The sequence below is a fragment of the Lepidochelys kempii genome, chromosome 13 (assembly GCF_965140285.1).
Source record: "Lepidochelys kempii isolate rLepKem1 chromosome 13, rLepKem1.hap1, whole genome shotgun sequence".
In the NCBI taxonomy this organism is placed as follows: domain Eukaryota; kingdom Metazoa; phylum Chordata; order Testudines; family Cheloniidae; genus Lepidochelys; species Lepidochelys kempii.
Genome location: NC_136392.1, coordinates 2,700,141 through 2,713,459, shown reverse-complemented (window position 1 = coordinate 2,713,459; position 13,319 = coordinate 2,700,141). Strand labels below are relative to the sequence as shown.

At 47.6% G+C, this 13,319-nt stretch overlaps 1 protein-coding gene across 7 annotated transcripts in view; it reads left to right on the top strand.

Annotated features, from left to right (window-relative positions):
* Positions 1 to 5,340, top strand: part of TPX2 (TPX2 microtubule nucleation factor) — a 34,522-nt gene extending 29,182 nt beyond the window's left edge. For 6 of the 7 annotated variants that reach the window (XM_073308762.2, XM_073308767.2, XM_073308765.2 and 3 more), the window contains 5 exons: positions 850 to 1,026; positions 1,933 to 2,079; positions 2,596 to 2,707; positions 3,910 to 4,097; positions 4,928 to 5,340. In XM_073308762.2, coding sequence (XP_073164863.1) covers positions 850 to 1,026; positions 1,933 to 2,079; positions 2,596 to 2,707; positions 3,910 to 4,097; positions 4,928 to 5,038 — 735 coding nt within the window. In that variant the 3' untranslated portion in view covers positions 5,039 to 5,340. The remainder of the gene's footprint in view (positions 1 to 849; positions 1,027 to 1,932; positions 2,080 to 2,595; positions 2,708 to 3,909; positions 4,098 to 4,927) is intronic. The other variant, XM_073308764.2, reaches the window with a different exon arrangement.
* The last annotated feature ends 7,979 nt before the right edge of the window (positions 5,341 to 13,319 follow it).

Sequence of the window (13,319 nt, the reverse complement as noted above, 5' to 3'; positions counted from 1 at the left end):
CTGAAGGTATGCCCCTTGCTGCTGCCACTAACTTTGTCTTCTTGGGGAAAACTACATGGCTTATAGCCTTCTTGAGGAGTGAGGACTCTGGCCCTGATGCTAATCTGCTGGGGAGGGAGGTGGGTGTTCAAGATTTGTATTTTTCCCTACAGTTATTCTCAGGGCAAGGGGAGCTTCTTCATAAGCAGGGTGAAGGCCTTTTTGGCTGAAACACCTTGGTGCTACCACGGTCTACCTGGGGAGACCCAGGGCCCTTGAGGGTGGATGGAGAAACTACAGTCCAACCTTGTGACTGTTCTCTGCCTTGTTCTCTGTAGATTATTGTCCCCTCATTCTTCATGCAGATACAAATTCAAAGCTCAGGAGCTTAATCCAAGGATCATAGAGGGTGGGCCAATCCTGCCCAAGAAACCCCTGTGAAAGAGCCCACACAGCCTATTGGATTTGACTTGGAAATTGAAAAAGTAAAAGTAGAACTTAGTAATACTATGAACAATGCAAAATCTTGCTTGTTTCCCAAGAAGCCTCAAGACTGATAGCTGCATTAAAAGAAAAGGAGTACTTGTGGCACCTTAGAGACTAACCAATTTATTTGAGCATAAGCTTTTGTGAACTACAGCTCACTTCATCGGACGCATCTGCGTTGTTATTCCTGTAGCAGTCTGTTACGCTGTACTGTGCCTGTTAGTAGGAGAGGACAACGTGCCGGTCTTAAGCCCTTCACTTGTAGCAACACTACGAATCTCCCATCACCAAAAGTCCTAAATCTGCCATCAAAGAACACTGGTCAGAGGATGAGTGTATCTCTTGTGTTTCTCAGCCTGTCTCCTAATGCTGATCTCTCTTTAGGGAGAGGAGGTGGTCCCGGTGATCAAAGCTAACCCCATGCCACACTATGGAGTGCCCTTCAAACCTAAAGCCCCCGAGCAGAGGCATGTAGAAGTGTGCCCCTTCTCTTTTGACTCTCGTGACAGAGAGAGGTGGGTGCAAAAGGAGAAAAAAATAGAAGAGCTGCAGAAAGAGGAGGTGAGTGCTGGGAAATGTCTTTAATTACTCTGTTTCCAAAAAAAAAAAAAAAAATCCCGTTTCTTGCTTCTGGCAGAAATGCTTGTGGGGTTTCATGTTCAAGCAAAACTGCTCATGTAGACTGACAAAATGGACAGCTTTTTGGAAACCTATTTTGCAAGGCCTCAAGAGAGTGCTACAAAATCATTGGGGGCGGGAGGGCTGGTGTTTCAGTTTCCCTGATAAGAGTAAATGGATCTCTAGGGAATATCTTTACCTGGGAAGCTATTCCAACTGTCCATCTTAGTGTCCTTAAATCCCTGGAGGAAAATAATGGAATTCCTGTTTTTCTCTCCCTCTGTTCTTGTTGGCCCAACATTCAGAGGACGCTTGGGAACTGCCATTCTGGATTGATGCATTGGGCTGTGTGGTCTAGGGGCCAGTAACAAATGCTTCTGAGGAAGGTGCAAGAGATCCTTCAAAAGTCAGTTATGGAAAGGCAGGCCTGCAAAGCAAGCTTCTTCCTAACCCCATTAGTCTGGTACATTTCCTGAAGCAGGAAAACCTTATTCCTCCTTTAAACCATTGGTTATCTTTTTTAATCACTAATGCATTGCTGAATAACCTTATCCATGTAAATGCTCATTCCTCTTGAGTTAGCTAAATTTCTTAGGGTTTTCAAAAGTATCTAAGGGACTTAGGAGCCCAAATCCCATTTTAAATTCAGTAGGCGTTGGACACTTAACTTCCTTAGTTTCCTTTGAAAACCCTACCCTTGGCATCTCTTATGCCAGTAAGCTCCAGAGGATGGGGGAGTATAGTGTTTCCCTTAATCAGTTTCAGATTTGCCACCTGAAAAGTAAGGGTGATCTTAATTCAAGCAGCACATCTCTTACCATTATTCAGGTTTGAATTTGTTTCTTGTAGGTACCAAAGTTCAAAGCACTACCCCTGCCTCAGTTTGACCACATCAACTTGCCACAAAAAAAAGTGAAGAATGCAACACAACCAGAGCCCTTCCATCTGCAGACAGATGAACGGGGAGCTACCAAGTCGCAGAATTGGCAGCAACAGGTAGGACTAATGGGACAGCAATTCTGTGGCACTGTGGGCCACAGCAACTCTTCAAAGCTGGGCCTGAAGAGTCTGGCTTCTATATCAAGTACTGATTAATGCTTGTTGGCATCTAAAATCAGTTCATTAGTCACAGTGGTTCATGCAGCGAATTATCCTGCCTTGGGTTCAAGTCTCATCAGACCTTTGGTATTGTGAAAAGCACCCCTGAACAGCTGTCACTTGCTATTTCCCAGGGCAGCTGTGCACAGCTGGAGCTCTCCTGTAGTCTGTTTGATGTTGGAATTCCAAGTGCTACAATAAAACTGACCATTAGCTTCTGAAGCTGCTCTCCAGGCAGCTCACTGTACAAATACCAAGCAGACAAGAGCTGCTTGGCTACATCTCTTCTGGGTTTAAATTCGCTCCATTTTCAATTACTGAATTGTCTAAAGTCTAATCTTTGTTCTCCATGCAGCAGTGAGTGGGGTGCATTTCAGTTACTCAGCTCTTGACAGGACCCTTCTTCCCCTGCAGATCAAAGAAGACCTGAAACGGCAGAAAGAGGCAGCGTGTTTCAAAGCTAATCCAAATACTGTTGTGCACCAGGAGCCTTTTGTGCCAAAGAAGGATAGCAAGCCAATATCAGGTGGAGTTGCATGCACTCACTGCACTGGCTTGCTGGCAGTCCAGGGCTGACACATAAGTGCTGTTGAATTGCACTGGGAAAACCTGCTGATACCTTTTTAGTATCCACATAGCTAGTGGAACTTGTGCAATACGTAATCAACAAATTCTCTTAACAGCCTGAGTCCCTAGGGAAAGGGGGGTGGGGGGCTTTCCTCTTCATTGCCCCATCTTCTGTTCTAACATGGCAGCTGCCTTAACAGCTTTGTAGTTGGCAGATAATGGTTACTAGCTTGGCATAAGGTACAGCACATGCAAGGAGCTCCCTGTAGAGACAGCTGACACTTCTGTAGCAGCTGCCAGTCTTTCCTTCCCTTCCCCTTTATGAAGAGGGGCAAAGCTTGGTTTGTGGGAACTGGGAGCTTTTGTCTGTTCTCTATCCTACAACAACCTTCTCCTTAAAAGCCTGTTTGTAAAGAACTCTTCCAAGAAGTGCCCTAGACCAAGGGTTCCCAAACTGTGGCGTGCATATCCCTGGGGGTATGAGAGATCTTTCCGGTGGGGGGGGGGGTACATGGGAGAAATTATGTAATGGTGGATTGTATTTATTTATTTATTGCATTTTCAAACTAGGCAACTCTCCCATAGAGATTTAAAGCTTTGGCTATTTGTTATATAAAATACAGTCATTAATTTACTTCAAGATGTGCCAATGAAAACACAGACGCTGACACACACAGCTGTCACCTCCAATCACCATCAAGTGTGCTTCAGTTGCCCAGCAACTGTCCAGTCTAGCTGAGCTCAGAACTTAGTCGGGGGTGTGGTGGTTTTTTTGTTTGGTTTTGGCTGTATACATTGCACTATAACTGTGTGTGCATGTAACTGTGAAATATGGACAGATGGCTAAAGACGGGTGTGTTAAGAGGAACACACACACCGTATCAGTGATGAGAAAGGTAAGGGTACACTGGCAGCTGGTAGCTCTGGAAGGAGGTATGCAATAAGGAAAGTTTGGGAACCTCTGCCCTAGACTGACCAGCGTCTACATTCATTGGCCCATTATGGAGAACTGATACAGTATCAGAGCATCCCAGATGCATAAAGCTCTTCCTTATACACTTGAAGCATGGTCCTCTAGAGGAGGAGACTTCCGTCTAACCCTAATGTAGCTATGCTTTGGGTGACTGTTGTGCCAATGTTGTTCCCTCTTTCTAAACTTAGAGAACCTTTCTGGTTCCATAGTTGCTGAAAGCTTTGAGCTAGCGACAGAAAAGAGAGCAAAAGAACGTCAAGAGTTCGAAAAGCGACTGGCTGAGTTGGAAACCGAAAAAGAGAAGCTTCACGAAGCGGCCAGACAGCTAGAGGCCGAGCGGGAGAAAGAAGATCTCGCCAGGCTGAGACAAGAACTGGTAAATGAGCAGGCTATTCCTGGTCAGGGGCTGGAACACAGACTGCCCGGGCTTATGAACTTGTCTGTCTTGGACATGCAGCAGCCAAGTGCAGTCCTGAGTCCACTGCTGTAATGACTTGCCAAGGCCCCGTCTCCTAAATTGGTCTAAAAACCAGCTCCTCTGGGGTATTATTGATACTTGTGCCAGATTGCTTTCTTTAACCTGGCACATCAGCACTTCAGGCCCCTAAGGGTACATGTACAGGGCTTGAATGGAACAGTAAAAACACCAAAGCAGGCTCCTACAAATGCACGTCCTGTTGCTTCGGGCAGGGTTCTCGCTCTTTTTCTTTGAGGCCCCCCCAACATTCTATAAAAACTCTACAGCCACCTGCGCCACTGCATATAAAAGCCAGGGCTGGTGTTCCGGGGAAGCAAACAGGGCAGCTGCCCGGGGCCCCGTGCCCCTGCGGCCCCCACAAAGCTACATTGCTCAGGCTTCAGCCTCCATCCCAGGTGGCAGGGCTCAAGGACCTGGGCTTCAGCTCCATGCGTTGGGGGTTCAGCTTTCTGCCCTGGGCCCCAGCGAGTCTAATGCTGGCCCTGTTTGGAGGCCCCCCTGAAACCTGCTTGAGGCCCCCTAGGGGGCCCCTGGACCTCTGGTTGAAAACTCCTGCTTAGGTTGTAGTACCCAGGCCACTGGAAGCACAGTGATTACTCTTTAGTGCCTAAACACAGATCCCTGACTGCATCCTCTTGGTGGTTGCTGATCTGTACTGTGGTAGAATTGGGATGAGTGTAATTAAAGCCATGGTACCTGACCCTTAGCGGTCCTTTTTGTTTTTATAGGTACACAAGGCAAACCCAGTTCGCAAGTACCGCAGTCTGGAGGTGAAGCCAAGTGACCAGCCTCTGACCGTGCCAAAGTCTCCGAACTTTTCAGACCGATTTCAGTGTTGATACGCACCAATGTGTCGGAGCCCTCCTTTCCCAGTCTCTTGGGTGTAGAGAAAAAACCTGCATCTAACTTGGGACTCCTCTTAATGAATGCCTGTCTCCATTATTTTATTTTATACTGAGTAGCTTTAACAATTTCACAGAGGCAAGTGGCTGAAATGTGCTGTGCCTTGATGGAGATCACCAGTCATGTGGCTTCACTCAACATGTAGAGATGTTAATCTTAAAGACTGAGCCAGGTTTTAATAGTGTACATGAATTAACTACTTTGTGTACTTTAATAAAATAAAAGGTGTTCTGCTGGGCTCAATTCCCTTTTTGTGAAAGGGGTTCAGATGTGTCTTGGATTCAGTTGGTACACACCAATCAGGTGTTGGCCACCCCTTCAAGCTCCCACCTTGTTTTCCAGAATCTGATTGTTTGTTTTTAAAACAAATCTCCAGCTGTGAGTCTCAATATGAATAGTGTAATTCAATAATGCCCTGGTCTGCAGACTCTGAAACCATAGCTGAGGTATGAACTGCCCCATTCATTTCAGTGGGTGCTCATTCAGATGCTAAAGGACAAGACACTTAATAGTCAACATTGATGATCAGTAAAATAGTTAGCAAAGTAATGAGTGGGAATATCACAGGATTATCCACACAATCTACTATGAGATACTTGCTGCTCTAGCCCTGTGAGTGGGCTTGGGAGTGTTTCACCGCGGGGGGTGGGTGTGTATGGTCACCTCCCTTTCCCCCAATTCGACTTCTGTTTCAGCTGCCTTCTCAAGGGTGTAAGGGCTTCAGGTCACTGGGCCCTGGCCCTCTCCATGTGTAGGAGATACATTTATTTCTGTGGGCTGAGTCTCCTAGGTGGTCTGTTGGCTGTGATAAGGCTGTACTGATGTGGGGTTGAGCCATGCAAACTTTTCCAGCAAGAGCAAACTCTCTAACCTTATCTTAAGGCAGTGGTAAGAAGGAAACAACTATTTCTAATGGTGCCATCAGTGCAGAATTTTCCATCCTGGGTGTTCGCTCTCTAGCAGGAGACTGAGGGTATGTCTATACGATCAATCCAGCGGGGGTCGATTTATCATGTCTAGTCTAGATGTAGTAAATCGACCCCCTGAGCGCTCTGCCATCGACTCCTGTACTCCATCGCCATGAGAGGCGCAGCCGGAGTCGACGGGGGAGCGGCAGCAGTCGACTCACCGCGGTGAAGACACCATGGTAAGTCGATCTAAGTACGTTGACTTCAGCTACATTATTCACATAGCTGAAGTTGCGTAACTTAGATCAATTCCCCCCGCCCCTCCCCCCCAGTAGACCAGGCCTGACTGAAGTCCCCTAGTTCTGGGAGCGGGAGTTAGCTCTTGGGCGGAGCAGGGCAGCTCACCCATTAGTGCCGTGGTAGTGGGATAAAACATGAGCCAGGTCCCATACTGTCTGTCTCCCTACTCCAGCAAAGCATAAATGCTGCCCTCCAATCATACTACACAGTTCCTTCAACTAAGTGGAAGGCAAAGTTCTCAGAGAAGCCAATTCCATCAACAGAAAATAAATGTGCATTACAAATGAAAAGGCTCAAGAGACTGAAACTTATTTTTCTGAGAAGCTAATCTCAGGTGGTGTCTGAAGAAAAGGGAGCCCTGCAGGATGACTTCAGAGCCAAATCCCAAGGTAAGTAACTCCCCCTTCTCTGGAGATACCAGCTATACAGAATTCTCACTCCTGGAGAGCAAGAAGCTCAAAAGAGCACAGCTTCAGCAAGTAGCAATAAGCAGCCAACAATGTGTATGGGGAAGGTTTTGTCCTCTGTCTACGTGTAAAATCACTAACCCAATAACTGGGGACCTTTTCAGAGGAGCCTAACTCCTTTAGAATTTCAGCAAGTTTTGGGTGATCTTCAAAGGAGCAAAAGAGATGCTCTGGACAAATCCCCAACAGACATTTCCCTGTGCAAAGGGAGAATAAATAGAGGGCTGGAATACCAGAGTCGTGGCGGTGTCATGCTCAGAAGTAAAGGCAAGAGTGAATCCTGTACGACAACATCTTCAGAGATGTAGAATTATAAGGTAGGTCTCTTCCTTCTGGTTTGCAGCCTCTTAACCTTGCTATTACTTTTACTTCAGTGACAGACCAAGTCCATATTGTGACTGAGTAGCTGGGAACTACTTAGTTTTAAAACTTGGTAAGAACCTCTCCTTTCTGTTGCTAAAAGAGCTAGACTGTCAGCTGGCTGATAATTGGGCTGTTTAGTGTCTGTTTGCTTCCCCCCAGCCTTTCCGAATTGCATATTGGCTAGCTAATGCTGTGGCACTAACTTGGGCTGAAGTCAGACATGAGTCACTCTCTGGAAGAAGTCTTGGTACCTCTCTTGCTGGCAGTCCATTTAAATCTTGGCTATTGAATGTTCAGAGCATTTAGGATACATTTCCTCATAATCTTCCCAATAACTTCAGATCAACACTTGGTATTGCCTAGTAGCATTGCACAACTCTGGATGATCATTTCTACAATGCCTGGATTTTTTCCTTCTTTTCCCCATTCCCTTAACGGTATCTGTCACAATATGTTCATAGCTTGTCTGGGGAAATCCTTAGTGCTGATAGAAGCAGTTAAGAAGCTGTTGACTACATAGCTGAGTTTTTTCTCAGCCAAGTCAGGCAGGCTATCTTAAGTTTCAATGCAGCGGCTAGGATTCAGGTAGGGACGCTGTTCTCATTCTGAATCGACACCAACTGCCTCGCAGCCTGCTGCGACACTCAATTTAGACCAGGTATAAAGTTTCCTGGGGAACAGACAAGGTCTGGCTGTGTGGAGTTTCTCAAGCCTATGAAAAGAGCATAAAGGTTAAAGTGTGTGGTGCTTAGAGCTGTGACGCTTGTGTAGCTAGGGAACTGGCGTGCTTGATGCCTTGCCAAGTATCCCAGGACACTCTGTTTTCCAACAAGAGCCAATGTGGATGCTGGCTCAAGTTCCTAAGTGGAAAAACACTTGGCATTTTCTTGTTCGTTTCCTGCTCTCAAGAGCAACCTGGAGCACTGTTATAAAAAGTCATTTTGAGGTGCGACTTTTTGTTGTTAACCTTGGACTCTCAAAGTGACAATTGGCCCAAGTGCCTAAGGAATCTGTGTCTAAACAGAATCCAGTCAGCATTCCCGTTCGTAGGTGTTGACACCATCGCTCCTGAGTGCTGGGGTAGGGAGAATAAAAACACTCTGCCCTCAACTTTGCCTTACTCCCCCTCCAGTAACTACATTATATAAAAAAAAGTCTAAGCAGGGAGGGGATGTTCCTCTAACTGTGCCAAAAACCTGGGCTATCCTAAAGAGAGCGCCTTTCACGTCTTATCTATGTAAACGATCTGCAGACTCCATGCTACCCATTCGTACTTTCTAGCACAGTTTAAAGGCTCCATCCTGTAACGCGAATCCTGCCTGCCTGCACATCTTTGTCTGGTACTGAAAGATGAAAACTACAACTGCATCGCCTGTTGTCTGTACTCCTGGCTCTCATAGTGTTTGTTTTCCTGGAGCTTCATTAGGCAATCTCACAACTCTGTCACTGGCTGTTAAATAGACAAGCTCAAAATGGAGAGGAAGAGTTGAATGGAATAGCCTTGGACTGGTGTGTGTGCTATTCCATGAAAAGCAAAGTACCTCACTCTTCCAAAGGGGGTTTGGTGCAGGGACAGAGCAGACAATTGGGAAAAGATGCAGCAGTATGTGGCTGGAATGAGTCTTGAGAGGTGGCTTCTAGGTATCTTGGCTGCTGCTCTAAGGAAAGGAGACAATTTTTAACAGCATATTGGTAAGAGGCTATAGTTGGCTTAAATGTCCCCTATAGCCATCCAGTCCCCTTGGCAAGTTTTCCTGCTTGCTTGCCCAAAGCCAATAAAGTAGTACCTTTCTCAATATGCCTCTGGTGTGTACTCTGAGCTGTGAGTGAACTGGTCTTCTGGTCAATTGACAGCATAGCTATCATTCCTAGTCTCATACAAACTTAACTCTATAGTCCATGTGTGCAATGGAATCCATTGATGAAAGCTAAGCTTCTGCCTCATGTATAACTGAATTACCACCTTGAGTAACCTCCTACAAGTGGCAAGAGCTGGCCCTTCAGGAGCTTTAAACCAAGCTGCTCTGCAGGTCTCCTATGATTTCTGTTCTCTTCTGCAGTACCCTTGCTTCTGCAATAAAGGATTTAGGTCCAGATCCTCAAACAGAGGTGGCTAGTTTCCACTTATTTCAGTAGAAGTTAAGAGCATAAATACCTTTTAAGGACTTGTGCCTTAGTCCTTAACCATGCTAGGCGAAACCTGTGCACTCTGCCTGCTTGGAAATGCAGCCAGGGATGCTGAAACAATAATAATGATGATGTGAACTAACTGCACAAACTACTGTGTCGTGTTAGCTTTTAAGCCTAATGATGCATCAAACTGTAACCACTACTAATCTTGTTCCAATCACTTTGGCAGAGAAGTTCACTGAGTCTCCTTATCCACCCACCATTGATGTCAAAGCTGAGTCGTTGACCCCTTCCTTGCCATTGCAGGACTGTTCTTGCAGGCAGTTCTCCAGATTAATTTTTTTAAATGACCTCACCAATACAGCTACCACTATCTCAACTGAGTCTCTCTCTCCCTCCCTGCCTCCCCCCCAGCAAATGTTTTCTCATTCCCATCTTCTCCTGTTAGCCAAAACATTCCTTAATTTCCACCCCATTCTACATGTGCTGCTGGGCTGCAAGTGAGTTACCAAGGGAGGGGCCAGAGAACCAGCAATCAGGTTAGGAAGCTGAGTCCAGCTGGGAACTAACAGCATCACTGTGAGGACATAAGATTACTTCCACCTCCCCTTCCACTGAAAGGAATCAGTGCATCACAATAGTGGACAATACAAGAACATGCTAGTACAGAACAGTTCATGGTCTTCAGTCCCTATGATGCCGTGTTGTCATGTGAGTTGGCCACCAGTTTTTAAAAAATACATCTTTTGCTTCCTTCCTGCCAGAGCTGTTCCAAATACTATAGCTAGGCTGTGACAAGTGACCAACAATAGACTGTTGCCTTGAGGCAGTCAAGGAGCACCATGGAGTTAAATGGCTTTAGTGGTCAAGTGCAGTGTGTGTGTATGGTGTGATTGGAACAGAATCTCTCAGATATGGACTAGCCCTGCCTGTCACCGGGATACCAAAATGTGCTCTTGGAAAAACCACCTCAGGCAGACTCCTTTTAAAACCTAATATTTTATTCACTGACAGGTTACAAAGATGATAAATTGCTGTCAAAGAAGTTCTGGTCCCAGCTGCTCTCATGATGAGCCTTACTGGAAACCTAGTTGTTATGGGGCCATGTCCCATGCTAGGTTTGAATGCTGGCTGGGAGCAGAAGACATAGGACAGCAACAGGAACGGGGAATGAGGGTCGAGAGAACAAAGTGAGGGATTGTGGCATATTTCTTCACTTGCCTTAAGATTCGTAGATGCACACGGCTGGTCACTAGACAGATTTGCATCAAACTACCATGGTGTGAACTGAAGCTGACTTACCTGTTTTGGTGCCAGTCTGTGTAAATGCCATTAGTTTAGAATAAAACCCATCAAAATGGTTTGACTTTAGCAAAGTCACTTGAGTCACATTTGGTCTGAAATATGCATCCCCGCACAGACTTGGCCAAGGCCTAACTGACTAGGGCAGGTCTGGGTGTAGCTCAGTCCTTCGGGCTTGATCCTGCAGGCACTTGCTTGGTCCCATTTGAAGGGAACGCTCCTGAGCAGAGTAAGCCTTACTTATCAGAGGAAGGCTGTGCAAAATCATTTGCCAACAATCCCAAAACTGGCTTCCTTCCATCCCAGCTTTCTGAATTGAGCAGAGCTGACTTTTCCTTGCCCAGTAGCCCAACTAGTCGGGCAGCAAGCTGCCTCTGCTCTCTCTGGCTAGAAGCAGGGCAACTGCAGCAGCCTGTTGGATACTTAGCCAAACCCATGCAGGCTTTCCTTGCACAATCCTCCTGAGACTTTGCACTCTGCTGCAATTCCCTCTCCCCTCCCCCCCACCCTCAAAATCCTAATGTTGAGGCAGAGTGAAGGCCCCCAGATCTGCTGGATCCCTAACCTAAAAGGAAAGGGTGGAGCACAAGTGGAGAGGGAACAATGTAAACTGCCCCCCATAAACAATGCTCTCGTCATTCAGTACAGTCCAACCTGAATCCTGGCTCATCTGTTAGTTAAATCTTGACTCTCAGCCCAAGAATTAGGGGACCTGCTGCCTACTTAAGAGCCTGCAGCATGGCAGAGCAGCATCACTTGAGCTCTGCTACCAGGCCTCAGGGCTCTGCATTGTTCGCTTTAAGAATGCGAGGGCATAGGGTGCCTGGCACTGAATACTAGCCCTGTCCCTTGGGAGTGGGAGCCATGAAGCTCTTTGCTGGGTTGGGCACCCTATAGCCTAGGGGCGAGAGAAGCTCTCGTGGCTGTGCGGAGGGCTGGCTGCAAACCCTGCCTCTCCGATATTAGGCAGTGGGGCATCGGCTAGTTGTGCTGTAACTGAAAAGGTCATTCTTCACTGCCTCCAGTTTTCCAGTGCAGCTGATCAGGGAAGAGGGCAAGCCAGGGCAACACCTCTCCTAACCAGTTCCTTTTAAAGACCCTGCTCAGCGTCACCACCTCCCAGGGTTGGGGATGTTTCCAGGCCCCTTCTGGCAGTTGAGCTTCATGCCAGGATCAGCAGTGACTGTGCAAATGAGTATCTTCCTCAGCAGGCTTTAACTGCTTCCCTGCTGGAGGCTGAGGGGCTGAAGCTGCCCAGGCTGCCTGAGCTGTGTTATCACGCTTCATTCAGCCCTGGGTGCTATTTATACGCCTCATCCCACTCCCTGGGAGGTAAGGCAGTGCAATAAGACCCATGGTACGTAGCCTGGGCCTCAGTTTCCCCCTAACTGACTGGCCCTAGATCACACTGGGACTAGATGGCTAAGCAGGGAATTGAATCCAGGTCTCTTGTTTTAGACCAGCCCCTAACTACTGGACCATCCTCTCTCTCTTCCTCTGAGAACAGCCCTAGAGAAGGTTGCAGTAGGGCACAGCAGGCTCCTGAGGGGCATCACGACCCAAACACCTCTAAAGGCTGTGCCTTATCCCATGGGGTCCGGTGGTCTCGGTCTTTGGCGATCACTGGAAGTACAGAGCATTGTGGGAGTGCTGATAGGGTGCTTGCTACCCTTGAAATAGAAAGGCACGGTCCTCCTTCAATGCTTCCAATCTAGCAGCAGGCCCTACCTACCTCTGGATCTCCAATCTAGTCTGGTGCGTGCCGCATATTGTGGGCTGGCTCTGGCGAGGGGATCACCAAAGAGTTGGTGGCAAGGATGTGGTCTAAGAAGGGAGGGGAGGCTGTTTGGGATAGGAGAGGTATGTAACTAATCATATAACAGCTGAGAGTAGTGCCAGCCTGCACCGCCTACTGCAGCTTCTACTGAATCCACCTCTTCCTGCCCTCGGTGTTGTGTGCTACTTAACAGCGGGTACGTTCCACCCCAGAAGTAGCTGCCCTCTTAGTGATAGAAGAGGGAAGTTGAGTGCACTAGGTGAGAGGTGCTAGACGAGCCTGAGTCAGGAGTTGTTGTTGACGTCGGCTCGGAAGCAGGCAGCACGGTTATGTCTTGAGTGTCCAGTGCTCTTGTGAGGAGGTGAGGGAGGGAGAAGCTAGGGAGTGTTAACAGGGATGACTCAAAGCTTATGAACTCCAAGCAGTAGGAGGCTGGAGCCCCATCGGAGGAAGACCGCAGCAGGCAAAGGCCAATGTGTGGAGAAGCCAGAGGTAATCGCAGAGCTCTGATGCCCAGCCTCCACTGGGAAGCTCGCCAGCATTGCAACAGCTTGAATTGCACCTTCCTAGTTGCCTAAGTGAGCAACAAGGCTTCTGTCCTGGGAGAGTCTAGCCTCTTGCCTTCTGAGGTACCCAAAGAGCTGCCACCCCTCCACAGCCACTGTCCTAACCGCAGTTGCTGCACCTTCCCATCCACTGTCTCCATGCACTAGTGCAACCTGCCCCGGCAAGGCAGGTAAGTGAATGCTGCCCCCTCCATTTTACAGATAGGAAAACTGAGGCACGATGTGACTTGCCTGAGGTCACACAGCGAGTGTGTCGGAGCTGCCACTAGAGGATGGGGCTCCCGCTTGCAGTACAGAGCTGCAGCCACTAGACCCTGCTCCCCATCTGATGCACCGACGACTAGCTCTTCTTTGCTTTATATCCAAAGGGTAAAAAGTCCAGGCCTCTGCGCTCCCCTTTGCTT